The 13,480-nt window shown below is 36.1% G+C and overlaps 1 protein-coding gene across 1 annotated transcript; it reads left to right on the forward strand.

Annotated features, from left to right (window-relative positions):
* The first annotated feature begins 1,297 nt into the window (after positions 1-1,297).
* pank4 (pantothenate kinase 4 (inactive)) lies at positions 1,298-12,721 on the forward strand. Its single transcript, XM_055050296.1, has 19 exons — positions 1,298-1,421; positions 1,771-1,853; positions 1,951-2,159; positions 2,769-2,952; positions 4,409-4,501; positions 4,616-4,769; positions 6,042-6,223; positions 6,315-6,396; positions 6,920-7,020; positions 7,612-7,767; positions 8,358-8,470; positions 8,844-8,931; positions 9,187-9,338; positions 9,828-9,883; positions 10,378-10,427; positions 10,589-10,693; positions 10,784-10,884; positions 11,040-11,108; positions 11,221-12,721. Exons 1-19 carry the CDS (start codon positions 1,298-1,300, stop codon positions 11,441-11,443), a joined length of 2,325 nt encoding a protein of 774 aa, XP_054906271.1. The 3' UTR covers positions 11,444-12,721.
* The last annotated feature ends 759 nt before the right edge of the window (positions 12,722-13,480 follow it).

Below are 13,480 nucleotides of genomic sequence, written 5' to 3' on the forward strand. Positions count from 1 at the left end.
GTAGAGAACGCCAGAGCTAAGATCCTGTGGGACTTCCAGATCCAGACAGACAAAATGGTAATGGCGAACCAACCAGACATTGTCGTAGTGGATAAACATCAGAGGAAAGCCGTTGTGGTAGATGTAGCAATACCAAGTGATTGCAACATCAGGAAAAAGGAACACGAGAAACTGGAGAAATACCAGGTCCTCAGGGAAGAACTGGAGAGGGCCTGGAAGGTGAAGACCACAGTGGTGCCTGTGGTCATCGGGGCCCTCGGGGCAGTAACCCCCGAACTGGAGCAGTGGCTACAACAGATCCCAGGAACAACATCAGACATCTCAGTCCAGAAATGTGCAGTCCTTGGCACAGCCAAGATACTGCACAGAACCCTCAAGCTCCCAGGCCTCTGGTAGAGGACCCGAGCTCAGAGGATAAGAACCACCCGCGGTGGGTGAGAAGGGAATTTATATATATATATATATATATATAAGGTCACAAAATTATATTCTAATCAAGAATCTAAGAATACAATTTTTTTTTCGGATTTTATAAAAACAACCTTGAACATTTAAAATAATAATAATAATAATAATAATAATAATAATAATAATAATAATAATAATAATAATAATAATAATAATAAAACAAAACAAAACAAAACAAAACAAACAAACAAACAGACAGTGTCACAATTTTTGTGTATTTTTTCATCTTTATTTATGTAGGCTACTTGTTATTTTAACCATTAGTGACCAGTATTTGGCCTCTGTGAAGAAAATGTTTTTTGCAAACATGTGTAGAACATTTTTTTTTCAACAAAATGAAAGAACAATGTTTCCACTATTAAATTGGTCTTTTGCAAAGATTTCATGTCAACTACTTGATATATTTTATCATGGGTTCAATAAAAAAAACAACAGACACATTTTAAGGTGTTATTTTTCATTCAATAACACCTGTCAAAGATTATATATTTGACATATATATTTATGTATATTAAGATATAAATATCATATATATATATATATATATATATATATATATATATATATATATATTATATATATATATATATATATATATATATATATATATATATATAATGTACTGTTAAAAATATTGAAAGATACAATATTGCGGTCTATGTTAAAACTATTTTAAAGAAAATTACCTACAACCTTCTGTTTCATTGACGGTCTTAAAATGAAAGGCAACCCCACTACGCTCACGCCTCTCTTACTTTGCGTGCAAGCTGATTGGTTCCTGTGAGGAGTGTACGTACGGCACGTATGCGACGTCATATCATAGACGACCATGGCGGAATGTAGTCGAGTTGACAGCAACACAAGTAGTCACACCATGGATAAAAGCATTACCCTTCCACCGGATGAAATTTTCCGTAATATGGAGAATGCAAAGCGCTTTGCCATAGACATAGGTAATCGGAAACTTTATTCCTCTTCTGGAGACATGAATAACTTTTGCAGGGATGTAGCTAATCCTCACATTTAGGGCAGGCTGCTGCAACACGACTTAGATAAAAGTAAACAAAACAAATAGAATTGTAGCTTCTTAAAAGATACTCTAATGTTTATTTGTGTCAGGTGTAGCGTAATTTATCTGGAAAAAGGTCTTGGAGGGTTTTTTTTTTTTTTTGGGATAACGTTTGTTGTTGTTTGAAACGGATGTTTTAACCACCACAACTTGGTGAACTGTTACTGGTTTTGTCATTTTCACATTAGCTCATGGTTTCTGTTGTTTACTGCTTATGTTTTTTATATTAACAGGTGGGTCTCTGACTAAGCTTGCTTACTACTCGACTGTTCAACACAAGGTGGCCAAAGTACGATCCTTCGACCACAGCACAAAAGTACGTTTGTAAATAAATAAACAGAAGTCTGTGGGGGGCATCAGGAGTTTTTTCTGTTTGAAATTCTCAATACTTATCATCCTTTCTTTAATCGCAGGAAGCAGCAGGCGACAAGCTGTATGAAATAGCAGTACAGGAAGAGGTCACAGCTCGCCTGCACTTTATCAAGTTTGAAAATGCCTACATTGAGACGTGCTTGGACTTTATCAAAGACCACCTGGTCAACACCGAGACCAAAGTCATTAAGGCTACAGGTGGAGGGGCGCACAAGTTTAAAGAGCTAATAGAAAGGAAACTTGGGCTCAAGTGAGTATACAAAAGTGTTAGAAAAATGTTCATTTCACAAGACCATGTTTAAAAGTTAGAAGTTAAGACAGCTGCTACATTATACAACTTTGAGTGTGATGTTTACCCCAACAACTAGAAACTAGAAACAACTATTGTCAACTAGAAAGTCTGCATGTACAAAGCGAAAAAAAAAGCCTAATTTGGGTATATTACACAGAACAACAGTGTAATAAACAACAATTTTCAATGTAACTGATGCAGACAATGTAATATGAGTTTGTGTTGTGGAATGGACTTTTTGTATTTCTTATTTTAAGGATATAAGTTTTGAGAGTGTCGTAGCATTTTGTTTCTCTTTATAATTTCTGCTGCTGTAAGAGTTAATTTGTCAACTAATAAAACAGATTAAAATGAAAACCCTGACTGTTCTAGAAGCTGCATATGTAGAAGTTTAATAGTTCAAATGATATTTATTTTTATAATCTGCCTGTATAGCTATGAAGTAAATCTGCTTTTCATTTGAAATGTTTGTCCTCATAGCAGCACTGTAGGAAAATCAGATTTTTGATGGTAATTAACAAAGGGATGAGATCGTCTTATATTTCTTTGTGTGTTGCACTGTGGCAGAGTGGACAAAGAGGATGAGATGACCTGTCTCATCAAGGGCTGTAATTTTGTGCTGAAGAACATCCCTCATGAGGCTTTCGTTTATGCCAAACATGCTGACTCAGAGTTCCGCTTTCAGACCACTAATCCTGACATCTTCCCCTACCTGCTTGTGAACATCGGCTCAGGGGTCTCAATAGTCAAGGTAATTATAGAGAACTTGAATTTATGTAACTTATGTATAAATATGAGCTAATGAGTTTTTTTTGCCATACTTTCATTTCCATTTGTGAAAAAAACTTCTAATTAAATAGTATTGTCAATTACTTATCTTATAAGGTCAAGATACTGTATTCACACCTATTAATAATGTGACTCACAAAAATAAACTTGTTCATATTTACTGTTCTTTCTACCATTAACTTCAGTTGATTTAATGTTATAGATCAACAAAAGTCATGCAAAGTTATGAAGCAGAAAGTTTTTACAAATAAAAAGCTGAAAGTGTTGCACATATTTGCACTTTTCACTGTAAGTCATAACTTTGAAGAAGCACCTTCAGGTATTAGTCTTATGTCTGTATGTGTTTTCCTGTTTTGCTCATCTCGAGATGAGAATTTTGCTAGTTTTTTTCCCAAATTGCTTACATACAGTCAGATTGGATGTGAGCATACATTTTCAGCATCTTTTATTTATTTTAGGTTTTGACTCTAAGAATGGCATGTATATAAGAAAGTAAGCAACCTTTTTGTGGAAGGACTTTCTCTTATCTTTAATCTCAGTCAGGTATTTGCATCTCAAGCTGCTGGAGGCTATGCACAGATTGGCCAGAATGGCTTTATTTTCCATTATGATCTACAAATGCATATTGTATGACAAAAGACAAACAGTTGACATAAACTTTCTACAATAAAAATGGAAAGCAAATGTTCAGTTACTTAGAGGCAGAAAATACATACACATACAAATACAAAGAAAAACAGACAAGAACATGTCATAGCTGGTTAAATCCTGCCAGGCAGTGAACATTCACTGCTTCCATTCTAACACTGCTGTTCAAAAGTTCTCTGGTTTCATCTGCATCCCCTAGTAAATGCTGTATGTTGAGCGTCTGAGCTGAAAAGAGAAAACTTTGACTTAAAGCCATTATGTCAGCTGATTTTTTTATTTCTTTTTATTTTATGTTTAATGGTTGACAATAGTGTTCATATTTTATGTTCAGTTTTGAGAACGCTGTTGTTATCAAAGTAAACTTTATGTAAAAGACTTTTCTGTGTTTGTCTGTGGTCCTTACTGAAAGTTTAAACATGAAAAAAATGGATATCTGGAGCTGCTTCTATCCACTACAGCTATTTCTACGGGATAACTACGTGCAAAAATGTCTTTTAAGAAGACATGAGGGCATATCTTAATGTACATCTGATATATGTTACAGTTCAAGCCAGGAACCAATATTATGTTGATCCTCATGGCTTTATAGTCTTAAATAACACTAAGACTGATTAAAAGTTTCTGAATGTTCCTTCCTTCAGAAATAGATTGATTTCAGGGGATTGAAACTACACAGGAATCTGAAAACATTTTTTTAATATTTTAGATGAAAATGTTACTTATTTTGACATATTTAACCTCTTATGCAAATCTTTGTGTATTTTTGACAGGTTGAATCAGAGGACAAATTTGAGCGAATAGGTGGAAGCTCAATAGGTGGTGGGACATTCTGGGGCCTTGGAGCATTGCTCACCAAGACAAAGGTAACTCTAATAAAGTTTTGTAGTTGTCACTTTATTTCATTTATTTTGCTGCCATCTTGGTTCATTTCAGTTACCTTGAGTCTCCTAAACTACATTTGTCTTTCTCTTGTGCAGAGATTTGATGAGTTATTACAGTTGGCCTCTAAAGGACAGCATTCCAGCGTTGATATGCTTGTCAAAGACATCTACGGAGGATCTTACGCATGTTTGGGGTTGACTGGAGATCTAATAGCAAGTAGTTTTGGGAAGTCTGCAACAGCTGACAAAGGTGATGCACAGACAAACAGATGTCATGTTGAAATATATTTTGAGCATACATCTTTTCCCGGATGACTGCAAGAATTATTATTTTGGATATGCAGTTTATTGATATTATAAAACTAAATACAGTGTGGACCATTTTTTAAAAGGACTGTCAATTCTAATTGATAGCAGCTGCAGTGTTGTGTATTAGCTACTTAAAAAAAACATTAACATAATTTTTTGTGAAAATCTAGACTTTAGTTTCTGTTTTTGCATGACCTACAGATTTTAGATTTCAATAGAACCAAACTCAATTTTAAACACCATCAGTGAAAGTTAGTAGGATCTTTAAAGATATAACTCAGTAGCTATTACCTTTTAAACATATTGTGTTGAAATGCTAAAAAACACCTTATTATGTTATTTAAATATAATATGTACATTGGGTTGTTTCATTAACACTTGGTTCATTTAGTCAAAATGAAGAATGAAAATGTTTGCCTTTCACCCAGTGCTGACATTTCATATGTTAGGAAATAAAACAGCAGCAAAGCTAACCCTTTGCTTCTGTTGAGCAACTGCTGTTGTAGTTTATTCGTCTTTATTCTGAATTCCAATATTATTAATAGAGATACAAATCCCTTTTTGTCTGACAGTGCTTTTTCAGTGCATCCCCTGTTAAGGTTTTTTTTGTCACAACATCACAAACTTAGAGGATTTTTTTTAATTCAAGTGCTGTGTACAGTGCTGTGAAAAAGCAAACGAGGATCTTTAAGGATCCTGGATTTCGTTTTGCCTGAGGTTATCTTTGTCTAATATATTTTCATCATCTAAAACATTTAATCTGTGACAAAACAATTTAGGTTTCAAATCCCCCCCCCAACACTAAAGTAATGCAGGTTTGTAATTGGGAAAGGAAATTATACATGATTTCCATTTTTTTTCCAAACATTATGAAAAGTGTGGTGTGCCTTTCTGTTCCACCCCCCTTAGACTCATAGTCCTAATTAAAATCTAATGAAGTTATCTAGTTTGTGAGAGAACAGTAATGAATGAAGAGCAGAGCATTATGAAGGTAAAGAAACAGCAAATAGTCAAGGGACACAACTGCAGCAAAGCTTAAAGCAAGATTAAGGTATAAGGCAGTATCTCAAGCTTTAAACACCTCATGGAGCACAGTTTTAAAATGTGTCATTGTAACAAAACAGTCATAAGTGATATGACTACATTTGCAGGGGACTATATTATTCCTCACATAGAACATAGTTTTCTTATATAATTTGTTTTTGAATTGTAGAGTTCTCAAACGAAGACATGGCCAAGAGTTTACTCCATATGATCAGCAACGATATTGGACAGCTAGCCTGTCTGTACGCCAAACTCCACAACCTGTCTCGAGTGTACTTTGGAGGCTTCTTTATCAGAGGGCACCCCGTCACCATGCACACAATAACTTATAGCATCAATTTCTTTACAAAGGTAAGATTTATTTACTTTTTGACACAGAAATTATGTCATCTGCTCTATGTGTTGCTCATATGTTGAGCCCCCTCATGTTATGTTATTGCAGGGTGAAGTTCAGGCTTTGTTTTTGAGACATGAAGGCTATCTTGGAGCCATTGGAGCTTTTCTCAAAGGAGCAGAGGAAGATAGTAAGGACATATTAGTTTGGTATATTCTCCCATCAGGACGCAGTACAAAAAAAGAGCTAAGTAGAAACTTGTAAGAGGTTGAATTTCTGCACAGGAATGTAGGGCAGTGGAGGGGCTGAGGAAAATCTCAACTGAATCCTGCTATTTTACAGCTTGCCATGCAGAAATGTTAACATTGCAGTGATATCATAGAAGTATGTTTAGCCAGCATAAATAGCAATACAAATCACAGAAAAAAATTAAGTGACACATTTTACAAACCCACAAGCTGCTAGTGCTATTGCAACCATTCTCATATTGCAGTTGCAGTGATTGCATCATAATCAGAGGAGAGAAATGACTGAATCACCTGTTTCAATGTCAAACCTGCAGCTGATGTGACTGGATTCAACTAAATAGTCACTTTTTGTTTTACCACATTAAAAAGATAAAAAAAATCATGTTATTACAATGTCATTGACTTGTTAATGGTTGAAATACAGTGAAGCATGCATCTAATTATGAGGTTGTTTTTCTTCTTTAGATCCAAACCAGTACAGCTGGGGTGAAAACTATGCAGGAAGCTCTGGTTTGATGAGTGTCTCTCCTGACATGAATCCAATGCAGCGTGCTCGCAGTGGAACAGTAAGTCATATGATCCTTTGGCCTATTTATCACACAAAGATATCCATTTTCTTTCTGCAGAAGTTTTTTTTTTTCAATATAATTTTCTCATTTTTTAAAATTCTTTATTTAAAACCATAATCATACAAAGCCATATTTTGAGTCTGATAATCATCCATTTCCTTTCCACTCATTCTTCTGTTCACCTAACTCTCCCCTTCAGTTTTCTGTAAGTATCTCCTCCTGCTTCGTGTGTTTTCCTTTCTTTAATAATCTACTGCTTCTGGTCACAGTTCTTTGTTGCATAGCTTGAAGCTTAAATCTCAAGCAGTGACAGAAACCATGTTTGCTCCGTTTGACGTGAGGCTGCTTAGCTCTAAATCACCTGCTTCTAATTTGTTTCTAACCAAATTGTTGACTGACCTGATGATTTAAAATGGCTTGTTTCTGGTTTCCAGTGGTCAATAACAGTGTGTACTATGGCTTCTTATCCCCTGATGTGGTGTTTCAAAGCTTTAGGCTTCTGTAGAAAAAACAGTTCAAAATGTTGTCGTTTTTTTGTTTTTGAACGAAACTTAATGTATGTGTTGATTTATGTCACTTTGTTTCCAGTTTGACATGTTAGAGATGGACCGTCTGGATAGACAGCTGGTGAATTTGCCTCTACTCCAGGATCCTTCCTCCTACATCCCAGACACAGTCGACCTTACAGAGGACGCTCAGGCCCGAGAATACTGGCTATACTGCTTTGAAGAAGCTTTAGATGGGGTAAGATAACTGAAATTAATTCAGGCAAACTTGTGAACAGTTGCAAAAATACTTTCAAAAGCAAATATTAAAACTACACGAACTATTACAGTCAGATCTGTCTTATTTTTTCAAGCAGCCCAATTTAGAGTTTTTCTTTGCTTCTGTTAACTTTAATCTAAACGTTAGGACAACTCTCTCCAAGCCGTTGAAGAAGATTTAAACTTTTGAAGTTAGGCTATGGTATAGATTTTTGTTTTGAGTTATTTATTAAAACCAATCTCAACCCCCTCAAATGTTGATAATTCATTAATTTTCATTTTGAGTGGATCAAACATGCTGCATCATGTCTGTGTATCTTCTAGCATATTCCCTTTACAAATCCACATACATTTCACTTACTAGCAATATACTTAATATACACCTAAGAATGTTTAGTTATTTATTTGAGTTGTGTCAAAGTTTGACACAGTATTAGATTAAAGTCAGAATTCAAACTTTTTTTCTTCAATGGCCTGATCCTCTGCTGTATGTTCTCCATGTGAAAGTTGTAAATGTAGTCCAGCGAGGCTGTGAACAGGGCTGAAGGCTGCTCTTCTTTCTTGGAGCAGGTGGTGAAGAGAGCTGTCGCGAGTCAGCCAGACATACCGGGCGCAGCTGAGCGAGCTGAGAAGTTTCGTCAGAAGTATCTCCACAAACTTCAAACTCTGCGCCATCAGCCATTGTAAGGGTTCTTGTATGTCCTGTCTGCTTCAGCTTAACCTTGCCTTTAAATCCAAACTAAAAACCTTCTCATTGTCTGCATTAGCTTCATGTCTTCATACTTCCTTTTACTGCCTCCTCATTTCAAAAGAATTCTTAATGTTAATTCTATCTATTATTTCAGTTTTAGGAGTGAGCTGTGCTACGTAAGTGTGCATTAGTTCTAATTTAGTTTGTTTATGCTTAGTATCTGGGTATGTGATTTGGGAAAAAATCTATGAATTCAATCTGTCGCAAATAATAGAAATCTGCAAGAAAGACGCGTTTCCATCCCAACTCTGCTGTCTGTTTATGTTTTTCTTTGGCTAATGTAGAGTGCTTCTCTTCTCACCTAGTGCTTATGGATCCCTCACTGTCAGAAGTCTGTTAGACACGAGGGAACACTGTTTAAACGAGTTCAACTTTCCTGATCCCTACTCTAAGGTCTGAGTGAAACCTGTCAAAACTGTTACTCTCCTTGTTATGTTTGTGCTCTACACTAGTATGGTCCTCACTGATCCATACTGTCATTCATTTTGTCTTTTTCAGTCTTAGAGTGACACAAATGATTTCCATATGTAAAATTAAATAAAGCACTGTCGTAGTTCAATCCTTTTCTTGCCATTGTAAGTGTAACTTACTTAAACCTGTTACTGGTTTAATGTAACAACCGCAATGTTGCGTTTTGTTCCGTTTCAGATTAAAGAAAGGGAAAACGACATTGCTCTCAAGTACTACCAGAAAGCAGTGAAGTCCTTGGAGGAGCTGAGCTGGGAGGACAGACAGTTTGCTCTGGTTAGGGGCGTCTTGGCAGGGAATGTTTTTGACTGGGGAGCCAAGGCTGTGTCAGAGTAAGGTTACAAAATAAAGTACATATTTTGAGATTTTTTCTTTTCATCCATCAACATTTTTGTGGCTTAACTTGGGGATGGTTTACACAGCTCTCACAGTGTTTGTAGAAAAGTGGAGTTTATACTAACTCTACTTTTTCTTTCCCTACTGAAAGATTGGTGATGTAAAACTGCTTTTAAACAAACAAACAAAAAAATCATAGTGTGTGCTCAGCTTCAGTTAACTTTATTAACCTCCAAATATTTTAAAAAAGGAATGAAGCTAAGCAGTTAGTGATACTCTGTGACCCTGACATATTTTCAAACAAACTTTGCTCTTCTTTTTGGTGTTGCAATCTACAATGTTTTGACTGAATGCAGTTCAGTCCTAATCCTTTTTTATTTTATTTGGAACTTTGCATTTTTTCCATCAGAATACTGAGATCCATTAGAATCATTCCTAAGTTTGTTTCAAACAGTAAATTCATACTTTTGTTTTTATACATACAGAGTCCTGGAATCTAACCCTGAGTTTGGGTTTGAAGAAGCTAAACGACTATTAGAAGGTATCCCAAAGTTTCTGTTTAATTCTGTCTGTTAATCAGGAACAAAAACAGCATAATAATACAGATGCAGCATTTATCCCTTAATCAAAAAATATTTTACATACATTTTGAGTTTGTATGTGGGTTCAGTGACAATGTAGCCTCTCTGTTAATCTCTTATCTGGAGTAGACATTGTTTTGTGTGCTTTTGTGTTGCGCAAGAAGAAATAAAACGTACATAGCTTATTGTCCAGTTTGCTAGTCTCTCTTGTAATTAGTTTTACCTGTCTTCACTTACACAAATAACCAAACCGAAGCCCACTGAAAGATGTAAACCTGCATTTGCCTGTTACAACAAGCTTTCAAAACAACTTTTATATCCCTCTAAGTCTGTGCACTTCTATCTGCTATGTACATTTATCATATAGGAGTATTTTTCCTATTCTTACTTCAAAAATGCCTCACCAAAAGTCTTTTTTCACTCAAACTGATTTTTATTTTTTGTTTTTCCTCAGATCGGCCATGGCTCGTTGATTCTTTTGATCAGTGGCTCGAGAGACTAAAGGTCAGACATTTGTGCCTGCTAGTTAAAACATAATTTATTTGAGCTTCTCCAACTGGAAACTCAACAAATGTCACAGCTCTCCTTCTTGACAGATGTTTTTTGTGTTTCATGTCCTTTGTGATTATTGCTTCAATGCAGTTTATGCTGGTTCTCTGTTGCAGGGTCCTCCTCATCGGTGTGCCTTGTTTTTTGTGGATAATAGTGGAGTAGACATCATTTTAGGGGTCATGCCTTTTGTCAGAGAGCTTCTATCTCGGGGAACAGAGGTGAGGAACTGAAGACATAATAACAGAAGTTCTGCATTTCATATTATCTGTCTTACAATTTGTAATACGTAATATGTGTTCACATTACAGGTTGTGTTAGCTAGTAATTCCGGTCCAGCTCTAAATGATGTAACAAACAGCGAACTTCAGATTCTGACAGAAAGAATCACAGCAATGGATCCTGTGATTGAGTACGAGTGATTTCAGGATTAATTATTTTATGCATTGCATTAATTATAAGTTGCATAAAAAGTCTGTTCAGTATTGTATAGATGCATTAATTCTAAAAGCTGCTGGAAAAACAGTGGGTTATGGATTTTTTTAATTATTTATCTTTTTTGTGTAGCTCTGCCTTGAAGGAGGATAGGCTGACATTAGTCCAGAATGGTTCCAGTTCTCCTTGTTTGGATCTGAGGTGATGTGGATGCCATTAATGCTGCAAATATCCCATTTAAGAACAGAAACTGGAGACTTCCTCATGACAGTAAAGTCATTATTTCAAAACTGGTTCCTCTGTGGTTCCTCAGCCGCCTGGACAAGGTGCTTTCGATGTTGGTGAGGGAGCGGCAGACCGACTTGGTGATCATCGAGGGAATGGGTCGAGCCATCCACACCAACTACTATGCCATGCTCAGCTGTGAGAGCCTCAAGATGGCCGTCATCAAGAACTCATGGTTGGCCGACCGACTGGGAGGAAAACTCTTCAGTGTGGTTTTTAAATACGAGGTTCCAGTCGGAAAACCCCATTAGGACGCTTCAGCTCTGACACCATAAAGAAGTTTAAATGAAACACAGTAGTTAATCAGCTAAAACTGTTTGATTGGATCACCGAATGTAACGACTGGGATTGTAAATTCTCATTTGATGAACATTTGTTTTTAAGGGTGATCATTTATAAAAGTTTTTTTTTTTTTTTTCTCGCATTTTTGGTTTTACTGTTTCATGAGCTCCAGGGGTTCTCCCTCTTCCCCTTCCCAAGTTTCTGTCTAGCTGTGTGTTGAGTCATCACTGCCGGATTATCTCATTCATCACCTGAGAAATCAAAACTGTCAGTGTTTAGAAAACGGTTGCAGAAGTTAAAATGTGTTCTGAAACGTCTGTTTTAAAAAAATATTTAAAAGCCTCTGGTTGGTGCGTAGACTGTCACGAAAACAAGCAGTTTTAGCAGTTAACATTTCTTATCCATGTAGCACACTTTATTGATGCCACTAAATGTATTTAATGTGCCTTAAGCTTCATGTGATACAAACATCTTTCACTCAGATTGTGTTTCATTCTTGTTGTGTTGGTCCAGCTCACGTTTGTTGCACATATCGGAAAGAAAACAAATCACTATTTGACTGCCAGCAATTAATTGCAGATTAAGGAATGGAGTATTGTCTTTGACATTTGTTTAGCAGTTAAGAGTCAGAGAAAATTACATTAGAGTGGGAAAGAAGCTGCACTTTACCACTGTAATTAAAGGCACCGGCATGGTTTCGTCCACTGGATGGCAGTATTCTACTGTGTAGATATTATTTATCTTGATCAAATCCTTCCCAAGGTGCTTGGTGTCAAAATTAACACTGCATAATTCAGGTAAAGCGTTCTGTGAGCATCACAATAATTAGGAAAGGACATTTATTTTCAGCAGTTCACTGACATGCTAGAATACACTCTATATTCCATTTTTTCAAAAAAACATAATCAATTTGATGCAATAATACTGCAGCACCTGGTCGATATTGTGGTAGTGAAGTTACTGGGTGTATAACTTCATTTTTTTTTTTTTAAAAAAAAGGTATGATTTGAGGTGTAAATTGATTAGAAAAGCAACAATGTGGAAATATCTCCACAAAACCTTTGGACTCATGTTTCAATGCTTTATTTCTCCTTTTGTACATATGTGATATACAAGTGTGAGTGTGTGTGTAAATATATACATATTATATAAATTCCAGCTGTATCTCTTCACTTAGCCACACAAAGCACAGATTCTGACTATTATTCTTCTGACAATCAGTTTTAATTAAATTGTGAAAACATTGATTTTAGCGTGAGTGTTTTTTTGTGTGCCTGTGTGTTCATTTCTATTTGTGGATGTGTCTGGGGAGAAATAAGATGAGCTGCCCCCTTATTAAAACAGTGAACATGCTCCTGGCAGAATCAAAGCTCGACACTCTGGTATGGGGTGCTTGGCGCCTGCTGGGGAGCTCCGAGCAGATATTGCATGAGCTGCCTCAGCAGGGGGTCCTCCTGCTTTTCCTTGCATTTATCTTTTTGACTACTAAAATTGCACTCCACCAGATCCTATTAATACCCCATTGGCCCTATTTTTGTGAAATCTGCTTAAAAAATGTCTCCCCTTGTTTGGGTTCCACTATCTGTTTCATTACTAGTATTTTTTGTCTGCTTCGACAGAAACAATGCTGCCTTTACCCATTTATGAGTAAAAGCAGCATATCAAAAGACCTTCAACTAAATACACAGACAAGTGTCAAATAATAGATTACTATTGCCTGGAATAGGTTAGTAATAGGTCACTGGAGTGACCTATTAATCCAGTAATGGGTCACTCCAGTTTTGTATGATACAGCTGTATTGCAACTGTGTTGTACAAATACAATACAACATGTATTCTGGTTGACCAGAATACATGAGGAGTCGCTTAGTCTGCTTATGGCTTGGGCTGTATTGTACAGCTGCAATACAGCAGCTGTATTGTGTTATCAAGTGATCTACTTAGCAGTTCAATCTTTATGAAGGAAAAGCAAAGTAAATCAAGACATTACATTAACACTGATATGT

Source organism: Poeciliopsis prolifica, unplaced genomic scaffold (assembly GCF_027474105.1).
Source record: "Poeciliopsis prolifica strain line A6 unplaced genomic scaffold, Auburn_PproV2 SCAFFOLD030, whole genome shotgun sequence".
In the NCBI taxonomy this organism is placed as follows: Eukaryota; Metazoa; Chordata; class Actinopteri; order Cyprinodontiformes; family Poeciliidae; genus Poeciliopsis; species Poeciliopsis prolifica.

Excerpts from the sequence above, each read along its gene's own strand:
- pank4 (XM_055050296.1), top strand. The coding sequence starts at position 1,298 with ATGGCGGAATGTAGTCGAGTTGACAGCAACACAAGTAGTCACACCATG. Across the intron at positions 4,770-6,041 it reads GTCTGCAACAGCTGACAAAG|AGTTCTCAAACGAAGACATG; the intron begins GTGATGCACAGA and ends TTTGAATTGTAG. Across the intron at positions 11,109-11,220 it reads TCTCCTTGTTTGGATCTGAG|CCGCCTGGACAAGGTGCTTT; the intron begins GTGATGTGGATG and ends GTGGTTCCTCAG.